The 22,987-nt window shown below is 45.0% G+C and overlaps 1 protein-coding gene across 6 annotated transcripts in view; it reads right to left on the bottom strand.

Moving 5' to 3' along the window:
- The window catches only part of LOC125741896 (trinucleotide repeat-containing gene 6A protein-like), a 37,995-nt gene that overhangs the window by 8,420 nt on the left and 6,588 nt on the right, over positions 1 to 22,987 (bottom strand). For 2 of the 6 annotated variants that reach the window (XM_049013389.1, XM_049013388.1), the window contains exons 3-18: positions 22,477 to 22,564; positions 22,126 to 22,147; positions 16,634 to 16,951; positions 14,418 to 14,465; positions 8,361 to 11,054; positions 7,747 to 7,953; positions 7,477 to 7,646; positions 7,321 to 7,398; positions 6,573 to 6,624; positions 6,171 to 6,310; positions 2,916 to 3,053; positions 2,265 to 2,384; positions 2,063 to 2,140; positions 1,543 to 1,942; positions 620 to 754; positions 171 to 332 (exon numbers count right to left, since the gene is read on the bottom strand). In XM_049013389.1, coding sequence (XP_048869346.1) covers positions 171 to 332; positions 620 to 754; positions 1,543 to 1,942; positions 2,063 to 2,140; positions 2,265 to 2,384; positions 2,916 to 3,053; positions 6,171 to 6,310; positions 6,573 to 6,624; positions 7,321 to 7,398; positions 7,477 to 7,646; positions 7,747 to 7,953; positions 8,361 to 11,054; positions 14,418 to 14,465; positions 16,634 to 16,951; positions 22,126 to 22,147; positions 22,477 to 22,533 — 4,819 coding nt within the window. In that variant the 5' untranslated portion in view covers positions 22,534 to 22,564. The remainder of the gene's footprint in view (positions 1 to 170; positions 333 to 619; positions 755 to 1,542; positions 1,943 to 2,062; positions 2,141 to 2,264; positions 2,385 to 2,915; positions 3,054 to 6,170; positions 6,311 to 6,572; positions 6,625 to 7,320; positions 7,399 to 7,476; positions 7,647 to 7,746; positions 7,954 to 8,360; positions 11,055 to 14,417; positions 14,466 to 16,633; positions 16,952 to 22,125; positions 22,148 to 22,476; positions 22,565 to 22,987) is intronic. The other 4 variants (XM_049013392.1, XM_049013391.1, XM_049013390.1 and 1 more) reach the window with 4 other exon arrangements.

Below are 22,987 nucleotides of genomic sequence, written 5' to 3' on the forward strand. Positions count from 1 at the left end.
ATGAAACCAGGAACTGATTCTAATAAAATTTAAAGACGCGAACAGCCAATCATGACCCTCGAACACGGGATAGTTCAGACTAGTTCTAATCGTTAATTAAGCAAAACAGTCCCACCCAATGGAGGAGAAGAGGAAGCAGGTAGTGGGGGGGGGGGGAGAAATCGGCTCACCTGGGGGCCAGTTCATGTTGTTGGAGCCATGAGGCGATTTGGCACGGCTGGGCCAACCATCTCCCACAGGCCCGTGGGGGCTGACAGGAGAGTCACTGGGGTTCATGAAGTCGTATGGACCAAAGGGGGAGTCTTCGAGCCTCAGCCCAGAGGAAATAGCACCTGTATTTCATACAAAAAAAAAAAACGGCTCCTGTCACTTCAAGTTGCCGGATCGCCATGGCTACCAGCAGTCCCTATAGCCCGTTGGGATATGAGAATTACCACCACGTGTCGCTATAAGAACCTCAGTCTCAATGCACAGTAAGAACCAATCTAAGACCAACTCATTCATCCTTGTTCAATAGTCTGTTATAGGATCTGAGCATAACTTCACCAAATCAATCTTGAATGGAAAAAATAAGCAAACAAACGTACTGACAATGCATTAGACTCATTCAGTGGCCTACCGGGTTTGGAGTTTTGATCTAGAGGTGAGTTGAGGGGAATATCCAAGGCAGTCCATTTCTTTAGTCGGGACTGTGGCTCTTTGTAATTAATACTGACAATATCCAGATTGTTTACATTCAAGTTTGAGTTTAAGCCTGCAGAGAGAGATGGAGGATTTTTGTGACTCAATGTCAAGAGAGCCAGCATGAAGCATACGACATCAGGCATGTGCATTCTGCCGTGTAACTGCCTTAGGACACAAGTCCAGCATCCACTTAAGTCTACATCAATACGACATAGATTAAAATGAAATCCAGATCCCGTAGGGTTGAACACGAAACCACCGACACCAATCTGCTGTGATCAATGATGCATTTTCAGGAATATTGCATTGGAGAGCAGTCAATGATGAACTGAAACTTCAAACGAGAGCGTGGCAGATTTATATCCCTGTAATGCACACATGGACAGCGATGGTACTTTTGCACAAAACTCATAGAATGTCTGTTCAAACTCAAGACTACAGAATTAATTGTCGAAACAGATCTTTCATACGATGTGCATCCGTTTTAAATCCAAATCTAAAAGTGAATTGGTGTGAGCATTTCCAGTCGCCACAGCAACAGAATGCATCCTTTAAATTTAAGAGCATACCTTCCGACATACCAAAAAAGGCATCGAGGAGCTTTTGGGTACGTTTTCGTTTATGCTAATACCAGAAAAATCCACAGGTGCACCACGCACACCCAAGGCAAAATCTTTGATGCAGTACATTAAGCAGATTTCATAGCGTGCATTCAGAAGTGGGGGAACCCAAGAAATGCAGTCCGCATGATTTCATGCATCGACATAACGCCCACTGATTAGCGCTTAGCTGTATGCCGGCACTGGGGAGGAGCTGTCAGCCCACTCAACAAGATAGACGAGTAAAAAATGTATTCACCTCTTGCAGAGTCTGTTTCATGGCTTGGGAACGTCCTCCCTGACTGGGGGTGTACAGGCGAGCCAGGCGCGGCACGGCCATCGCTCACGGGGGGAATAAGGAGGCTATGACCGTGATTACTGGCTGGCATGTCCGCAGCAGCCATGGTGGGAGGCTTCACGGCCTGGCCCGAGTTAGGATGGGGGAGAAACCCACCTAAAGGGAAGTTGCCGAACGAGCCAAGGGAGCTCTGCTCTTTCTGCAGGTCTGGGACGTTTTGGGGCATGAGGTTCTCTAGGTAAGACTTGAGGCCTGACTGAGGCAGAGCAGGCGGCTGTGGGGAAGCCTGCTGCTTCAGCATGGAAGGATCGAGGAGGCGAGGCGGCTGCATCATCTGCTGCATGGAGCCCAGCGGTCGGCCCTGCGGAAAAGAGTGAAAGGGGCTTCAGTGGGCAAAGCAGCCTAACAGCTAGGAATGGAACCAAAGAGGTGACGTAATAGCCCCAATGGTTGGGCTAATGAAGTAGGGATGACTTCCTACCGGCTGGTCATGTGGATGACGGCCATTGATGGGCATGTTCCTCTGGTTCTGGACCTTCTGCTGCTGCAGGAGGAGACGCTGGAACAGAGAAACTTAAGTCGACATCAGGAAACAACCACAATTGACCCTCTGACTATCTATGGGTGTATCAACAGTCCTGGGGGACATTTCCGTCTGAGACATTTCAAACAGAAAATCTTACCTGCAACTGGGAGAGCTGGTTTAACTGGGACAGCTGGTTCAACATGGCAACCTGCTGCGGACCAAAAGCCAGAGGATTGAGACCTCCGTTGTTCGGGGGATACTTCAAAGATGCTGGAACCTGAAGGTGGGAAATAAACAATTTCAGTTTAAATAAGATACATTTGAAACACTGCAGACTCACATTTGTTCACATCGCTTCGCCATCTGACAATGTACACAATCAGATTTTACAACATAATACATTAACTCACAACTTTCAAAGCTAACATCTTGAATAGATATGAGATAAAACTCATTGTCACATTGTATTAACCATTTTCAGCTCAGAGTCCAGTAAAGTGAAAAGCTGGGTAATATTCAGGGCCTTGGAATCATTCACCCAGATTCTCCCTCTGACAGGGCAGCTCCGTGACGTACTCTGTGAATGGTTTCATGCTGTGGCACACAGACCACAAGAGCTTTCTAGATCTTTCTAGGTCTTTCTGATGCCATTTATAAAATAGAACTGAGTTAAAGCACAGAATGAACACTGCACACACAGCACAGCAGACACTGCAAAACAAATCACAACAAAACCAGACACTCAAGAGTGATTCTGCGGCGAGCAAGCTTGGCACATCAGTGAGGGAGGCGGATCCCCTACAGGTACCTGAGGGGAAAGCAATGGAGGAGGCACTTGAGAGCGGAGGTTAGGCTGAGATGAGTTGAGAGGTTGCGCTGGAGGCTGCTGTGAGCTCCTGGCTTGTGCTGATGCTGCATTACTGCCATTGAACACTGGGTTAACATTCTGAAAGAGGAGGGCAGCAAGCGGTCAGATGGCATGAGAAGCAAGAGACTGCGGTTAAAACCCAGGCAGGAGGAAACACGGGGGAGTCCAGTGACCTGCAGAATGCCGTAATGCATGAGTGAATCTGCATCCTCTGACCAAATTCAAGCTCTGTTAGGTTGACTCTGGCACTAAACCAGGGCTCGGATTGGGTAGCGCATTGTTGGGGATGATTAGACAAACACTTCTCTTCCAATACAAGGTCATCCTCTATAGACAGGGGCATAATGGTAAAAAAGGGCAGAATGGTAGGCACGATGTCAAGGGCAAAAAAGGAGATAGGCCAGACAGAAGCCCAGGTTCAGGGAGGGAATGCCCGGGACACAGAAGCGGAATAGCGAGAACAGCAAGGTTAGAGGTCAAGAGCACAAAACACCAAGTTTGGTTCTTTCAATAGGAATTCAGTAGAGGTGGCCAAATGAAGCCCCATGACCCACCTGCTACATTTTCTGACCTCACTAGATGGCACTCTTGGTTTACTTTAGGATGTGCTTTGAGCTATTTTATAAAACAGAGAGCACCATCTAGTGGGATCAAGAAATACAGCAGATGGTTCATGAAGCATCATTTGGCCACCACAAGAATGCAGACCATTTCAAACGGCAATTCTTGACTGTTCTGTACCCAACATGCAAGCCTCCATTCACATGATTGTGACTTCAGTTTAAATCAGCCTGAGCAAAGTTTCGGGAAAACTATCAAGATGTTGAAAGTGCACTAAAGGCACCTGAGACAAGGAAGAGAATCAAATATGAATATGTGTGCTGCTGAATACCAAGAGAAGTTTATGCAACTGAAGGCCATGAAGTACCAGAAATGTGGAAAGAATTGCCAACAGTATTGCAATCTGAGCTTAAAATATGCTCCCACTAATGACCGATAAAATGTACGTGCTAAATCGGTATATTACAGTAACCTAAGCTGCTTATAAAATCAGAAGCATGGTAACACCACACCAACTATTTCAATTTCAAAAGCTCATATTGACTCAATTATGAGGAAGTGTGAAGTTCTCTGCAAATACACAATGAATGAATGACCATAAAATTAAACATGATACTGGATTGTGCTGCTCAACATTAATATATCATCTACCATGCAAATTGGCGGAAACTGACAAACATGCCTAACAGACTAGCTAACAGGATAAACAGTATGCCCTGACATTAATAATGTAGGAATTAAATGACAGCAATAAGCATTAACAGAATATTCCCACAGTAAATTACAGGAAAAGCACGTCCTCACTAACCCCCCACAAAGTCTGGCTGCTTGACAAACACAAGACATACATATAAACAGAATTTAAAAACCAGCACAGATTTCTGGGAAAAATAAAAAAATGGTGCCAAATAGCAGCAAATGTAACTGCTGTAATTGTCTTAAATCACAGCTTGCCAACAGTATCTAGCATCGATGTGTTCATTCTGCTCACAGAGGAAATCACACACGACCCAACCACCCTAGAAATGTCTGAATGTATCCTGGTCCACAGCTAGAGGCACATAGTATGCAGGAAGAGGATAGCAGTACTGAAACAAGTCCATAACTATGGATTTCCATGTGTCAGATCTTTGATGAGAAGTCCCCTTTCACATTTTGTTCAGTTGCAGAGGTCACTCCTGATGCTACAGTACAAAGTACGGAAGAAAGAAGGAAACACCAACAAATAGCATGTTGGTCCTTGAGTTAAGTAGCAAAGGACTAGAGCCAATCTGCAAAAATACGGCACAACATGACATGAAAAAAATCAGATAGGATGCTTATTTAACAGCTACTAGAAGTGTTCAGACAAATTCATCGACCTTGGGTTTTGAGAACTAATGGCGCTATTCCACTGGGATACAGGAACCTGTACCACAAAGACACACTAGTCACAGCATGGTTCCAACTGACTTTGATTTTTCACTGCAAAACCCCTTGGTAAAGGGGTTGCCAAGTCTGGAGAGTACCAGTGACGGAAATGCTGGTTTACTGTTCATGCAGTGTACATCATGACTTTCTATGTGCTAATCTCCACTGGCACGTCTGAAAACTGCGGTGTTCTTAGTATCACACACTAGAGGAATTAGCATTAGCTTGCATAAATCTGCATTACGAATCCATTCTATTGTGCCTTCATAGATATATCTTTTTCCAGTAGAAGGCTGGAAATGTTAAAGTTCCGAGTAATCTGGAATGCATCGATACATTGCAATGTGCGATACTACTAATTCATGCGTGTTGACGCAGATCGTTGGTTCTTTCTCGTCTTTGCATTTCGATCAATCAGATGGTGGTGACTCAACTAGCTCTAAGCTTTAAGCAGGGCCATGTCAGCACAGGTATGGCCCGCATCATTTACAATGGAAAACAGTCTCTTTGCAATTCGCCTTGTGTATATTCAAAAGTAGCAGGTGACACAGCATCTACCTGTGGGGGTATCTGTCATTTTCTCTCAACTCAGGCATAACCCAGGCCCTTTAACAACACTGCTGGGAACATGCACATGACAGTTCAGCAGGCTGAGACGTCTGATGGCACATTACTGAGAGCTACCTCCTGAACAGAGTACCTCGTATAACAAATGCAGAAATAGGACTCGCACACTCCACTACTATACGACTGCCAGGAATCACAAGGCTTTGATGTCAGATACATCCAATCTGGTGACGTTGCCTCAGGATCACCAATCACTCCACTTCACCTCGTACACTGCTGCCTGTACACCGCTATTCCTTCGGTTCACCAAGTTAACATCCTGGAGTGTCTGGTAACAGACGATTCCGCAGACTAACCAATGAGCATGAAGGCCGCAGCGGCTCCTTTAAAGGTTTACATGGCTCAGGAGAAGTAGCCTGCTAGCATATAGGCCTGCAAGATACACCAGGCACCCACATGCCTTTCTGCACTCGATTCGCTCTGACACTCGCATCTGTAAGATTGCTTGGTAGTTCCATTTTTCTCCAATGCTCGGAAATCAAATTTAAACGATGCCTACGGTTCCAAAATTTCACACACAGAATACGGGCAAAAATTCCACTTAGAGTCGAAAGTTAAACGTGCTGCGTATTTCCCAGACCCGTCTTTACTTCTGACCTTATCAAAATAGGGACTTCGGTCCATGGAAGACTCTTTGGAGATGTGATGCCGTGGTCCGGAACTCTTTCCAATCACACCGTTGTAATCCATATTCAGAACATGTTTGTCCACATCCATACGCTTATCTGCCAACATCCCTGCAGAAAACAAGCATAACTGATGCATACTGTATGTGGAATTGCGTTAAATCAGCGTGTGTGGTATTAACTATTTGAAGTATGTAGTGATTGTATCTATAAACATCCCTCATTCCTCTGCAATGATGCAAGATATGTTTAGCCGAACTTTACATCAGATCTTGTTCTTTTGAACTTTGTTTCACCTGTCAGTCTCACACCATTATCCCATACGTGAGAAACCTGAATAATATAATTATAGGGAAGAACGAAATAATGTTACCTCCAGATATATCCATTTTATTGCTCTTTAAGATTTCTTCAGAAGATTCCCTCTGTGAAAACACAGAAAATCATCAAGAAAACATGACACGACCTAATCCATTCTCTTTTGGCATCTTCGTTGACCTGCGCCGTTTTATACTTCATTTCTCACAACACCTATCCATCAATTAGCAAAAGCAGAATATACAGTCAGTAGCCCGTTTGCTAACTACTCTAAGCAGTGTTAGGTGTGACTCACATTTGTCTCCAGAACCGCTTGGGGGAAAAATGAGTTGTGTGATCAGAGACGTCATTCTGTAGACCACTGTTGTACTGAGCTGCTATTTTTGCACTTGTGGTCTGTCAGCTTTAACAAGTCTGACCATTCTCCTCTGGCCTCTCTCATTTCCAAGGTGTTTTCAGCTACAGAAATGCCCCTGACAGAATGTGTTTTCTTCATCACACCATTCGCTGTAAACTCTAGACACAGTGGTGTATGTGAAAATCCCAGGAAGGCGGCCACTTCTAAAAGCAGGAACCACCACTGATGACACTGGCTCACCATGACCATCACACCATATTCAACATCACTTAGATCAGGAGTCTTAGCTCTTCTATTTGGTGAACCCCTTCACCCTGTCTACATGCTGTACGTATTCAGTTGCAATATGATTCACTGTTTTGAGGAGCAGGGTATGTTTGCATGGGCAAGCAGGCAAACCAAATAAACTGAGTGAAAATCACCATACTTTAGCTGAAATTCTTACAGAGAAGTTCATGTTGTTGAACTGCTTGACAAACTGATTCATCCATGCATCATCTTGCTTGTTGACTCCTTTGTTAACCTAAAAACAGAAAGGTAGCTCAGCACATGAACTTTCAAAAAGCACAGCATGCAGTACGTGAACATTGTGGTTCCTTACCTTTGATGGTTTCTTCACATAAGGCCAGTTCCCAGTTTGGTTCACTTCCTGGGAAGGGGTGTTATTCCACATCCCGATCTCAACCTCCTCCTCTTCCTCCCAGCTGGGATGGTGTGCATCGGCCAAAGGCATTTCTTCACCGCACCAGTTGCTTTGCACAGGTTTGGGTCCTGGAGTTGCAATCAAGAAGTGTTGTTGCCTTGGAAGTAACAATCTCTCTTGCTTTTGCGAAGAAAGATTCTGCATGGCAGTTGCCTTCCCCAAGCTTACCAGTGTTTTGCTGTTGCTGTTGCCCCACTGCTGTGCTTCCCCAGCCACTTGTGCCTGTATTCTGCCTGCCTGGTTCTTCCCAGCTTGTCCCCGTGTCCATGGGTTTCCCCCAGGCTGAAGTACCATTGTCAACAGATACTGGAGGGCCTGACGGCTCCCCCCAAGAGGACTCTGACTTCTGGGCTGACCCATAAGGCTCTCCCCACCCTGCAAATAACAAGGCGGCATCTCAGGTTGCACTTGAGGCATCTCAGTGGAAGCTACATTGACCAAAATTATATTAGCAGGTGCAGGATATGCACACAGGGGTGCTTGAGCAAGATGTGCTCCTCAAAAAAAACTTATGCTTTTGGCATTTTATTTGTGCTGGAAACATTAAAATTTTAGAACGAGAATGCAGACAAAAACTAGCAAAACCCTGCTACAAATGTTGCAGCACAGAAATGTCTCACCTATGTATTGTCCTCACGTTCACTTACCATTTCAGATTCATACTTCTACATATTCACATGCTGAGTTTGACCTAACTCAATTAAATTCACCGAAATCCATCTGCCACTGCAGAGCTTAATTTCTGAAAAACTATGTATTGGATCCACTAGAACAACCCTTACCACTAGTTTTATCCTTGCTGGGCATTGAACTTGCGGGTGGTTGAAGTGTCGGTTTCGGTGGATGAGACTGCTGCTGTGCCACAGGTCCCTCCTGCTCACTTCCACTGTTCTTATTCCACATGTTCACACTATTATACTTATAGTTTTTGGGATCCCCCCAGGCTGAAGTACCATCATCAATCTCCATTTTACGTCTGATAGATTCAGGAGAAGGTTCCTCCCAGCCTGTAGATTTGTCATCATTGCTGGTAGCAGGGATTGGCCCTCCAAGCCAACCTGAGGGCTTGTTTGTGGAAGAGGCCCCAGGTTGTGAGGAGCCGCTCCCCCAGGCCTGCCCCGGGGTGGTGTCTTGTGGCTTGTTCCAGTCTGGGGATTTGGAGGATTTTGTGCCATCATTCCAATCAGGAGCAGGGTGGCTGGGTTTCATGGGCTCTCCCCAGCCCTGGCTCGGATTGCTGGTTTTGCTGGGGTCTCCCCAGCCCTGCTTCTGATGATTTGGCTTGGATGGCTCTCCCCACCCAGATGGAGCATTATTGTTGAGGACAGTTCCTCCGGTACTGCTTCCCCAAGTGTTGCTTGGGCCATTCCTACCTTGATCACTCCAACCGGACCCTGACCGGTCACTATCACTATCGCAGCCACCAGAGCCTGATTTGACTGGTTCACTCCACTGATTTCCACGTGAAACTTCTCCCCATCCATCAGCACTAGGAGGACCACCCCATCCTTGGTTGGATTTCTGTCTTTCAATCCATCCCTGCTTGCCCTTTTGTGCATCGTTCCAGGTACAGGATTTGTCTTTGCTGCTCCCCCATGATGGATTGCCCTTGCCAACTCCAGCTATGGAATTGTCCTCCCAACCATCCTGGCCTTTGGCGTCGCCCCACCCTGAGGCAGGTTTTGGCTCTGTGCAACCAGTTACTGATGAAGCATCATTTTTGCTGCCTGGCCCATCCCCCCATCCTCCAGAATTAGGAGCCCGGGAGCCAAAGCTGCCCCAAGCCTCTGTCCCATTTTCGGTCTTTTTGTCAGAGTTGGAAGATATCACTTTGTCCCATGTGGTGTTCTGTCGTACTGGTGTTTGGCCCCAGCCACTGTTGGACAGAACACGAGGGTCTAAATCGGCCTTGGAGAGCACAGTCTGCACCAGCCCATGGGAGGTTGGCTTCCTGCGGCCGGTGCTTCGCTGTGCATCTCTTTCGCCCTGACTGCCAGTGCTTTCGCCACTACCTTCACTACCAGTCGACTTGGTCCAGGAGCCACCCTGACTGCTGATCTGGGTGACTTGCCTAGCACTCCCCTCACCTAAAGCATCTTCTTCCATTGACATCCATCCATTTGTTCCCTTCCTGCTCCCATTCATGCCATCACTGGAATGCTGATTGTTGCCAGGCAGAGAGTTCCATTCACCGTTTGAGACCTTAGTGCCAGTGTTTGAAGACGAAGAGGATGACGACGATGAAGAGGATGATGCGCTGCCCCAGGGGCGAGGGATCCCTGTGGGTCCAACACCACTTCCTCCTCCCCAGGCTATTGATTGGGAGGCCGAGGGCCCGGAATCCCAACCTCCAACGCGACCCCCCCTTACACTATTATTAAAAGAAGCAGCGCTTGCAGTGGATCCATTCACTCCAGACTGCATTAGAGTTGCGTTCACAGTGTCACCCACAGCATGGCCTTTAGGGACAGGGCATTTGTCTCCAGAGTAACTGGCATCTCTTGGAGCTCCCCACGCTGTGCCGTAAGACTCGCTGTTTATTCCCTCGCTGCTGCCATGCTGAGAAATTGAAGTGCCGTTAGAAACTGCTGAGGCTTGGAGCTGAGATGAGCCTCCTGAGCTCACCTGCCAGGCTTGTTGCCCTACAGGCAGCTCATTAATCTGCACTGAACCAGTAGAGTTTGGTAAACTAGAGGTCATCATGTTAGTAGTGTTATTTGGTCCATTCAAATCAGTGTTAAGGTTTTGAGGTTGCCCGTTAAACGAAACCTTACTTGTACCATTGATGTCAAATTCTGCATTGTTGTCCTGGAGGCTCCCCCAGGACGTATGGGCAGATAAGCCCATCTTAGAGTTACTCTGACTGCTGGGCGTTTGACCTATGGTGCTACGTTGAATACTGGTGCCACTATTCCCATTTCCCACAGGCCCATGTTGATTATGCCCACTGTTTTCCAAAACAGGCCAGGCACCATGGTTGGCATTTGGGTTCAAAGTGCTTGGATTTATACCTCCATTGGTTGAGGAACCTAGGGTACCCCATGCATTTAATTTACCATGGCTACTTTCGGTTAATTTGCCATTAAGGCCTTCCCCTGGGCTCTGACATGTGCTTAGCATTGACCCATGGGACACCGCCCACGGTCCCGTAATACTCCCGCTGTCCATATTATTGCTGCCATTTGCAACCATAAACTGAGAACCATGTCCATTGCCTTGTCGATTTCCATTGCTGTCGCCACTACCGTTCCCAGAAGCCATTATACTGACGTTTTTCTCAGACCCAGAGCTTGAGGCAGCATCAGTGTCCATACATTCTGGGGTTAACTCTGGCTCACTACTGGCTGTAGGCCAGACTTCCCTGCTGCAGGCTTCTACAACAACTTTGTCCCAAGTGGAGTTGGAGTCACTGCCAGATGAACCAGAATTCCAATGCAAATTTTCATAATGAGAAATTAGACTACTCTCATTCAGATCTGTGGATGAAACAAAGAAAAGGTTGCTTTAGATGTCAAATACAGAAGTTTGCACTGACAATAATGTTCAGCTAAACCACAATTTCATAACACATTGTTAAAATGTTACCCCATTTTAATAAAAAAGTATAATTTTTTAAAAAGAGGACAGATCTGCAAGAGAACATCTACAGTATCCAAACACGATTAGAGAATGGACTTATTCCAGACTATGTTACTAGAGTCAAAACTTGGCAGCGTTACATTGCTCTCGCCATCTTTAAACACCAAGCCGCATCATTTAACATTTCAAAAGGAAAGAGAAAGGCGCACAGTCCCGTGTTTGTTTTGACCGTTCATCCAGCACTTCACTGAGGCCCCTTTGTTTCCAAAACCTGGCACGGCAATAAGCCTAAATACTTCTGCGAAACTTCGAGATTCCGGTCACTTTCAGACACGCTACAAAATGGCTGCTAGACAGAAGCAGATCCGGCCGAATCCATCTCAAGTCTCACACAATAATGAAGCCGTGCTCTTATAATTGATCATATAAATCAAAATTTCCCATTGATACCGAAGCTTAACCAGCGCAAGTCATCAAAATCGGGGACGTGGAAGTATCTCAGACTGTAGAGCAGTTTGTGATGGAAGCCCCAAGTCTCAGAAACAATCATTAGTATGATGACATGAACTCAGACAAGACTTAATTTCCCCATCTTTCAGGATGTCATATACGCAATCATACACTGCACTACTGAGTAGTGAAACTCTTTCCCACCTGTTTATCAAAATATGCATTGTACTTGTTGAAATATATAACACAAAACAAAAGTTTAAAGAGATAGTAAAATACAACACTAAACATAAAATGATTGCAAAATAGACAAAAAGAACAGAAACAATTGAAAGATGTGCCAGCACAGTGCATGTGACGTGCACTAAAATTTTAGGTACATATAGCCGGAAATATTTGTGTCTTTGTAATCTTTTAGTATTCATTGGCTGATGAATTCATAGAGATGCACCGACCGACCAGCCAGGGACGGGAATCGGCCAATTTTCAGCATGCTGAGCCCAGACTGGAGACCGGCTGGCCAGTCACATCTATTTCTGATTCTGAACCGGTCCATCTTATACATGCACCACACGGCACATACACAGCGGCACAAGCAGCAGCCTCACAGCTGCGTGCACACTAACAGCTAGACGCTAACATGTCGTTAGTGTGGAAGTTCTTCACTGTGAATGAAGATGACACAATGCTTGCAATTTGCAATACATATAAAGCCAAAGTAAGCTTTGGGAGGGGGGCGGGGGTTAGGGTTAGGGACCACCATGAAAACATGATGAAATAATCGGAGGTAAATCTTAAACTGATTAAACTCATTAAACATATACTACTGTAGATAATCTTGAAAAGAAAAATCATTAAAATTGCAAAAGCTGGATTTTCATACTGTACAAACATCACAGCGCAGATTTGCATATTAGGATAAAAATGTTTTAGCGGAACTTTACCTCCCTTCACTACGATGTCTGTACAATATAAAGGTATGAAAAGGCCTGATCTTAATATATCTTACTAGTGATACAAGAATTGCATGTGCATAACATGCGCTGTTGGTATTAATAATACTGCTTTGCACCTATTATTTGGTAGAGGATAATACAAACTACCAAATAAAACTGAAATGTAACCAATGGACTTTATTTTAAGACAAGTTAAAAAAAAGAAAAGCAGGTGGTCAATGTTGTGTTATCCAGAAGTTAAACATACGGGAAAATAAGAAAATGACATAATATAAATCTTTTTGGTAAAGTTAAATATGTCAGATAAAGTTGGGTGCACAGCAACTCATTTTCAGTTCATTGTTATTTGTACCTCTTTATAGTCACACAGCACGTTATTTTGAGATCGTTTAAGTGAGAGAAGGTCCTGTAACTTAGTGCAGTTTGGAGAAAATTGTGAAGTTTAACAATTTCTTTTACCATGAAAATAAAATTTTGCACTGAAGAAAACTTTTTTTTTTTTTGCGATTCTCTTAGCGGTTTCCAATTTCCGATGTTTTTGCAAGTGTGACCTCCCGATTCCAATTTTCTTTCTAAACTATAACTGACGTCATATGCAATCAGTGCATCTCTACATAACACATTTATTATAAAGTCTGATGGTTTACCCTCTATTACAGGTTGCCTTATAATGCATACCAGCCACATCAAACCCATCCCAGTATTCGTTTAGACAGATGCGAGTCCGCCTTACTCTGTTTGTGTTTGTTGCTTTCCTGCATTCAGGCCTGAGTCACAACATGGATTTATCAATATTACAAGCCCCTGCTTCTACACTGGTAAAACAATCCAGGAATTAAAGTGAAGAGTCTGGTTATATTTAGGTAATGAGTCAGCCAAGCTAAGCTCCTATAGCATATGTTTAGCAAAGAGGTAGACTACACAGACACAAAGAGAAGTTGGTAACCCTTGTAGATAGGAGCTATTACACACAAGCATACTCCAATTACCAGCCCCCTATATCCATTACAAGCATTTTATACAGCACAGTACAGGCGTACACTTTTATACCTGAGGGCTAGCTGTTCACCAGCTTCCAGTTAAATGGCTAGCAGCATAAATTGAGAATGCTGACACTTGCAAAACAGTAGAATCTGAACTGAAAGCCTTCATGAAAAAGGCAATGTTTAGCATTAAGACACCGGTTCCTAACCCAGTCCTCGGGCAACCCCCGGGCAGTCCACGTCTTTGCTCCCTCCCAGCTTCCAGCCAATCAGGAACATCAAATACCTGGGACAGATGCGCTGGAAGCTGAGTGGAAGCAAAAACATGGACTGTCTGGGGTTCCCAGAGGACTGGGTTGGGAAACACTGCATTAGCGTATACACTGACATGCACCACCGGCCCATAAATGTTGGTGGAGAAAATGCAAGACATGTATGTTAATGGTAATATCAACACTTCAACTTTTTGTGCTTGAAGTGCTGCTAAGGGATATATAGCATTTGTGTGCATGAATGGACACAAAGTACTACACCATGTTAACGACAGTTACTGACAAATGTTAACGCAATTCTTGGAATCCAATGAGATTCACGCAAACAGCAAAACTGGTATCAAGGCCTGTTAGATAAATCAAGAAGTAATCTTTAACATGACAAGTATTCTCAGGCATGCATTTCCAGAGGGTTAAGGGCTTTGTCATTAACTACCAAAGAATTTATGACATTGCAACACATAATTCAGTAATCAGGCTGAATCCATTGATCATTAACATCATAACATTCAAGACAACCTAAAACACCACATGGCGGAAGCCGATCCAGTTAAGACACCGACTGCCAAAGTGAGATGAAAAATAAAAAAGGTAATCACCTGTCTGGTTAGAAGACTGGCTGCCCAAATCCCGTATGGGAGGCATGCCTACAGAGAGAAAAGCAACACCACAAGGGTGACTGCTGAATGGCAGGCTTCACAATCAGCATTCTGGGAAAAGCTACACAAAGTTAGCTCACCATTTTCTTTTCTATATTTGCAGAACTATCTTGTCTTGCAAATTAGTAGAATGGCTACTAATTTAGGCGTAAAAAGCCGACACTAAAAACTATTCCAGAAGTACATGGCATTTTAGTTGTCATAATCAAATGTTCATAGAATACGGCCACAGCAATGGGATAATGAAAATTAGGGTTATCTGGAGGGTATCACAGAAATCAGCAGACACTCACATACCATCCGCAACTTCACAGAAATATGTTTGACAGGACCAAACTACCTTGTAACAACAAGACTAGCACAAGACATCTTTATCACACCACAAATGTGACGTACTACTATAAAGTACTAATGAAAATCACCCAAGTACAGTGGTACCTCAGAAATCGAAGTTAATCCGTTCAAAACTTGGGTTCGGATCCTAAAAAGTTCCGAGTTCTGATCGAATTTCCCCCATAAGAAATAATGGAAAACTGATTAATTGGTTCCGGATCCTAAAACATTACAGCTAAACATTATTATTTTTTGTTTACATCATTTGAACACAAAATGAACAGGATAAAACAAGAGCAGCATTTTTTTTCTTAATGGCTCCCAAAACGATGTACCCCAAAGAAATGTACCCCAACACTACCCCTGTCCTGGTCCGATCATCTGCTCCTTCCGTGTGCCACGAGCCCTCGTTAACCTCGTGTGGAATCCCTGTGTGAGCAGCTGTTTCTGGTTGTTGTCATTAGTCCTCTGTATTTAGTCCGCATTTCAGTTTGTCTCCCCAGTTCGGTCATTGTGATGTCATTGTGTTGTTCTGCCTGTTCAATTAAACCTCGAGTTTCCCGATCGCTTGAATCCTCTCTCTGCTTCCCCGGTCCCAGCTCGGCAGATCATGATGACCCCAAGCCATACGCCAACACTAGACTATGCCATGCGGTCCATTGTTTATTTATATTATTACTCTGTATTCGTTAATTTGTTCGTAAATCGCAAACTTTTAGGTTGTAACTTTTCGGTGAGCAATGGCTATCAAGATGATATAAAGTACAGTGTATTTCCTGATGCAGTATTTTCAATAAAAAAAGCACTATTACCAACAAACGATGGTGTCGCAGCGAATGCGAGGCTGAGACTGAAGCGTCACCCTCTGTTTCCGCTGAGAGACGCGCCGCGTGACTCATTTCCCCGCGCAAGTTATCTTTGGTCGGCATTCACAGTTCGACTTCTGAGATTCAGGTCGAGTTCTAGGTCTTTTTGTTTTTTTCAAATTGGTTGGATCGACTTAAGAAATTCAAGTTCTAATGAGTTCAAGAACTGAGGTACCACTGTATAGTGCTGCGAATTAACTGATGGAGCATCTCTCCAATAACACACAATTACAATTAGTCTAGGATACAATACTATGCAGTTTCAGCCTGGAATGGGCAGCCTTCCATAACACACCAATATGTCTGAGGCCCGGGATGACCAACACACTTATACTCTCATACACATCTCACACCATTTGTGATGAGAAATAGCTAGATACTGACGTTATCAAACATAGGTGCTCAATTTTAACTAAAGAACGCAGAATTTCTGAAACTGGTTTCCGCTACATATTTCAATGCCATAGCTATCACATTTTGATACTGACAACACTGTGTAAGATTTTTTTTTTTTTTTACAGAAATCTTTGCGTCTTTTGCCTGTTCACTCCTGTGATTAACACTCTTGCACTCGGCCAATGTTTCAGACTGCACCTGCGTCTATACAACAAAGGTGGGCTTTTACACATCTACACATGCCAGGCTACTAGCGTCTACGCCATCAGGCCTCGGAAGCCATCCAAGATGCACAGACAAACTTTGTTGTGTGTGTGTGTGTGTGTGGAGTTTGGTTGAAGTCAAAGGATTTTTCCAGGCCATCTTCATCTGTAGAACTAACATCTTACTAAAAAGGTAGCTGGTGACACTTTTCACAGTAAAAAACAAAACCCTGTACAACATGTAATACCAAACTGTCACCAAAATGCTCTGTAAATAATCCTTACTAATGCATCATACGAATCACAACAATGTGATTATACAATGCAAGACTTTAATTAAAGGGTGACAATGCATTACCTGGGAGCTGGGTCCTCTGGAGAGGCCCCTCGCCGGCAGGCTGGGCGCCCCCTGCTGGGTGGGAGGCGAAAGGAGCTCGGGTTCCCAGTGTGGCGGCGGGGGCGACGGGAAGAGGCTGGCCTCGCTTCAGCAGCTGCTTCTGCTCCTGCTGGCGGAATCGCGGAGGAACTTCGCGGGGCGGGTGTCTGGGTGGGACCTGCGGCTGGGTGCTGGCGGGGGCCCGCTTGGCATTGCTGACGCCGCTTGTTACAGGGGCGCCGTCACTCCGCAAGTTGGCAGGCTGAGGCTGGCTTAAACTGGACTTGGTATGTTCTGGCACTGAGGTGAAGAGAGAAGCGGCATTTAGGTCACATGAAATAAAAACATGGAGAGCAGCAGGCAGCGCCAGGCTAGGTTTCAAATGAAAAGAAGCTTTCGGGTTCATAGTCTTGAGCAATTTAATTTTAACTCGAGTCTGAGCCCCGTGTAAACAGGCATACTTTTAAAAAAACCCTTTAGAGAGAAAGATCAGAGGCTGACATTGGTAGCTTATACCAGGGCAAAAACATGACACCTCAGTATCACAAGACTCCGGTTTGCAATGGAAAACAGGCACAGAATATCAGTGCTGGGTTCAAGGACACTGGAAATGCATCTAGATTTCAGGCTTCCGCTCAAAGCAGAGTCTAGTCCAACCGATCAAACCCCTCCTCCATCAGGCAAGCCCCAATCGTCCAATCAATGCAGAGGCTTGCGCTCAGGTCGACAGACTGCAGCAGGGCCTACATAGCCAGCCTCCATGCATAACCCCTGAAGCCGGTTACGAGGTGCCGGGCTAACATGCTAAGTACGGGCCACAACGCACCTCATAAAATGAGGATCTGCTGCAGGAAAATCCCAATGAAACCTCAAGTTTAATTATAATCATTTAAGCACGAGCTAAATCATTAACAAGTCTACTAATGAGCTATTCTTTATAGGTGGAAGGTATTAATTAGATCGGTAAATGTGCTACAGAGACAGTACAGAAGTGGTTCGACACCATCCCAGCGCTAGAGGGAGATGCGTTGTAAATAAACACAAACAGATCGAGAAACACATGTCTACCTGCAGCTTGTTCAGGGAACGCCCGAGCTACCCTCAGAGAACCTGAGCACTCTAAGGGTAAGCAAAGGACCAGCACTTAACACTCTAACACTAACTATAAACTATGTCGTGAAGCATATTCCTTATTGCCGACAGCCGCTAAGCCGGGTGTTCCCATTAATACCACCCAAGCACCACGGATGATCCTAGCCGAGAGCTATCTCCAGCAGAACACCCTTGTATTCTGGATGCATTGCTCGGAGAACTCCAGCAGGCGCTAACAAGCTCCCAGCCCCCCGTACCCTGTGAGTGCAGCCAAACTCACTCTCCGGTACAAAGAACACTAGACTACAAAACCCAGAGCTGAGGTCTGGCATTATTTAAACCTCCTGCGAAACACCTCAGACTTTCCAAAGGTTTTCCAGTTTTTCACAAGGTGCTAATGATGCTCATTTACTGCTCACATGCCAAAATCACTTCATTTATAAAAAAAAAAAACAGGCGATCCCCAACCTCGGCAAACATAGGCCAAGTAAATAACCACAAACCTGTGCAATCAAAGGAAGGGTAAGGAGCCTGCCGATGACTTTGAGGAGCCAAAATGTCATTTCTTTAAAAACCAAGGGGGGGGGAGAAAAAAAAAAACAGACCGCAAACGATTCAAGAAAACGCTTCTGGAAGACAGCTGCTCGAACTTCTGCTGCTTTCCTGCTCGGGACATTTCATTAGAAAATGGAGAGGCACGGTGTCATTTTACTTCAAGAGCGAGCTTTGCTCTCCCTTTTTTCCTTCATTGAGAGAGAGAGAGAGAGAGAGAGAGAGAGAGAGAGAGAGAGATGGGAGGGAGAGCATGGGGAAGAAGCTGTGTCACAAATCGGAAGGGAACCCTCCTGTGCTGGCTGGCACCCTCAGAGAACGTGTCGGAGTGAGCACAAGTGCACGAGACCTTTTAAAATCCTGCGAGTCTCGCTTTAATCTGCATGCTGAGCCACTTCCTGTCTCGGCTGCATGGCACCGTCACCGGGGTGGCACTCAGATGAATGCAAGGGAAGTCGAGTGTCCACGCTGCCACATGCATTCTGTACCTTGGTGGTGGTGGTGGGGGGTGTTTACTCACCCGGCAACATTTACACTCATGACGGGCACCTCAAGCATGACCCACCATTTTCAGCATGCCACCCTGGATTCAATCAACTGACAGCAAATTATAATGCACGAAGGTCAATAAAGCTAGTCCATCTGCACCTAAGGCCAAGTGCAAATTAACAAATGAAGCTAATGCAACATATTACACAATGTTAAAGTGCACTAAATCTGACCTGCAGACCAGGACCAATGTCCATTTGATAACACTAAGTGCAGCGGTGAAGGACCTGGAGGGTCAGCGGAAGGGTACTGGGCCCCGAGAAACCCCGCCCACACCGTCAGACTTCCAATTAAAATGCCGACGGCTCACACAACATCCTGGACTAAAGTTACATCTGAGCTTGTTGTGTTTTGAACACTGTTCTGATAGTGTAGTATAGGTCAAACTGGGGGAGACAAGAGAGAGACCAACACATGGGGAGAACATGTAACCTGCATGCAAGGCAGTGGGGGGGGGGGGGGGGGGGGGGGGGAGCGGCTATAGGGAAAGTGAGCTCCTCACCTTGCCATTCAGTCAGGTCAGGGGAGCACAAGAAATTAACGCGTAATAGCAGGTAACAGGTCCCGGCCTGCCGCCGATGGGTGAAGCCAAGAATGAATGAAACGCAGTCAGTGAAAAGCACAACTGCAAATACAGGGGCCTCCAGACATATTTTGTGTGCTTACAAAAAAAAAAAAAAAAAAAGGCACACAAGCAAGCAATTAAGAAAATTCCAACAGCTCACATTGAAGGGGGTCTGACAGGTTAAATAGGAGGACAGTGAAATGTAATCTGATCCCCAGAACACCCACACCTGGAATTGCATAACTAAAGGCTTCTCGGATGTCCACAAACCCTGCTGGCACCTCTACAGTGGCAACCGCTGCAGACACCGTGCAGATTTTCAGACAGTCCTCTCTCCCGGCCATTGCTCTCTGTGGGGCAGTATTGAGTATTAGTATTTACAGCTGAACCCTGCTCTCTCTCATCCCTGACCAGGCGAGTTCTTGATCAGCAGCTATGTTTAAAACATGTGGTGCCGTGAAGCTGTAGTCTGACTATAATTCAGCATGCCACACTTACACATACAAAAATGTCCCTTCCCCGGTCGTAGCTTTAACGCATTTCAGTGCAAAACAGAGAAAGACCTGCATAACACACCGCCCAATCATCTCGATATTTCGCGGACCAAAAACACGGGTTTGCCACAAAAAAAAAAACAGTTTCCCCTCCAGACCGAATACATTTTCTTTTGCATGTTTGAGAAACTCGGTCGAGTGCAATTCCAAAAAAATAAAACAGCATCAGAAAGGTAGAAAGCTGGGATCCTCAACTACATAGTGTAAAAGATGGCCAGGTCTTAGCTGGCTGATAGCAAAGCCTACAGGTAATTAGGCCAGAAGTAGTATCTAGTGCAGTTCCTTCACGTTGCCAGTGGAAACGACTACTTCATAGCTGGTGCGGGCCAGACAGATGGCACCTGCCATAATGTACCATTTATAAAGCTTTATCTCCTCCCATCTTACCCTAATGCCCCCTCCCAGTGCTACTCTGTTGCTAGTTTTAAATTGCAATGCTCAAGCACGTCAAACCAGAAAAAATACCACAAAAGGCATTCTGGACATTCTTCAAAGACGACAGCAAATAACTGGCCAAAAAACTGAATTATCCATTTTACAACACATAAAAGGTTTAAGGGCGATTAAGATGTCGCCATGGCCCCAGACATTGCCTTGAAAGTAACTCGTGCTTGGATATTGTAACATATCCAGGGAAGAGGGCTTGATAAAACAGTCTACGTTCCTCCCCCAACTTGGAAAATACACCTGAAACCACCAGGTGGCATGATTCTTATTAGAGAACCTTCAGCCCAGGCTGCAATGACACTCAACATACAGCGAGCCAAGAATCTTCCTGCACTTCCAGCATAATGAACACATTTGGTCCCTGGATAGTTCCTAGCGAGCTCTGGTAGATCGAGGGCTACAGTGTTTAAAGTGCCCCCCTCCCCCAGCACACACAAGCTCTTGCTCCTGATGACTCACTGGCCAAACATCCACCCTACTGCCAGGTTTGAGCCTGCTTTTGAAGAAAAGGACACAGCGTCAACGTTAATTAGAACCGCCAAATCCGCTGCTCCAAACTCACACAGTCTCTACGCTGAGTGGAAGGGCGGTGCATCTTGAACGCAGGGCACACCACCCAAGGCCGCGTGTAACTCGAGATAAGCCAAACGTCGCAGGGTAGGGTGACTGAGTGGGGAAGAACTTTGGACGAGCTGCTGGCATTTGTCCATTTCTAACCTTTACAAGGTCTGAAATGAAGACGCACACTCACGCTGGGTCCCTCACGTCAGAGAGGTCCCTTCTTCATGAAAAACGAGCCTGCTCCGGGAATGCAAACGCGCTGTGTTTTTAAAAAGCGAGCAAATTAACCACAACCCCTAGCAGACCTGAACCACGTAAATAAGCAAACTCACTTTTACACAGATTAGTTTTTTTAGCTTTATTGGCCAAAGCAGTGTCCAGTATCTACTTTGGATATATCCCGCAGTGAGACTATCCACATCTCTATTTACATAAACTTAGTGGTTCAGTTTATCTACCAGCATTTAACTACAACTTGTTAAGTAGCTTTATATTCCAAAAATTCACAAAATAAGCTTTTTTCCCACTAGGTTGTCATTCTAAGATAAAAATAATTCTACTTTAGAACATTACAACCACGACATTTTTTGCAAATATAGTTTAACAGCACCATCCAACCACGTTCATTGTTCAAACAGCAGAATACAGCTATACCTCTTCCTGGTCAAAACAGCCCCCCCCCCCCAAACTGTAAATAATCCGGCTATGACAAGGTGTTTATTACGGATTTCACAATTCAGAATAAAAGACTGTTTATCGCCTTAAGAGGGTCATATTGTTCAATGCTGCACGCTCGTGGGAGTTTGATTTTACAATATAGAGGATAACATTACAGACTGAGGGACCAAAGAACTGCAGGCAGCATAGATTGCAACCATACCTACAGCTGTACCTGAACAAGCCTTATCAAAAGGCTCAAGTATACCTATGCATTTGGAGGCAGTTGACGATGAGGAGTTCCACTACCGATACATGCTAACCTGTGTGCTCAGCTACTCGGCTAAGAACTACCACTCTAAGCCACAGACACCAAGGCAGGACAAGGTCAGAGATAAAATCCCAAGTGATCTGGATTTCCTTATTAGTCGGTGGAAAAATTCCAGAGACCGTTGGACTTGTAAGCATCAAAAAACGTCAAATGCCAAACTGCCTACCTTTGTTTTTTTGTTCACTGGCCTGAAACGGAAGAAAAACGTAGATCAATAAAAAGCAGGCGCGGGTGGCTAAAATTCGTAAAGAGTATATGCGTAATTTCTGACGACCAATCAAGGCTGCCCTCTAATAAAATAGCTTAACTGTATTAACCTTGATATTTTGGGGGGATGAACTGCTACACCTGGTGTTAGAATACAACTTTTAAAATGAGGTCAGTTTGGCTGTCGTTTATATACCGAACACAGGCCTAAGATACTTTGTGTACAGATGACTAGACATGCTCGAACATGAACTCCATAATAAACCTTTACTGGGGATCCAGCGTTCATTTATTCGTTCGAGTTCCCTACCTTCTTCAAACCAGCTTCGTACTTTTTGCTACCCTTCCTTCTTTTCCTTTCTTCCATCAACTGTTCTTCCTTTCCTTGCTCTATATGCCTGAGGGCAAGAATTCAGAATCGTTAACGTGGTCTAAGCATTCCCACCAGCTAGGCGAGAAGCCACTGGCCCCTTAGCCTGCTAGCACTCCCAGAACACTAAGTAAATGGTGCAGGAAGGCAATTAGAAAACAGGGGAAGCGCGAGCTAATCTCCTTAAGGGATTAGATTACCGCCAACTGCTGAATTACTCCCCTATAAACGGCTACTCCTGTCGGCAAGGTGTACGGGCTAGATGGCACCAAAAACAACTGCATGGAAAAACTGTGTGGATCTACAAAATATTTCCATTGTTCACACCTTCAAGTGTTTCCAACTACTATTTCATTTATTTTAAACATTCAATCCCATCAAAAGTTTTATTTTTACCCTACATTACACTGCCAGAAATCCCATTTTCAAAAAAGTTCCGCACATACACAAA

The sequence above is a fragment of the Brienomyrus brachyistius genome, chromosome 5 (genome assembly GCF_023856365.1).
Source record: "Brienomyrus brachyistius isolate T26 chromosome 5, BBRACH_0.4, whole genome shotgun sequence".
Classification (NCBI taxonomy): domain Eukaryota; kingdom Metazoa; phylum Chordata; class Actinopteri; order Osteoglossiformes; family Mormyridae; genus Brienomyrus; species Brienomyrus brachyistius.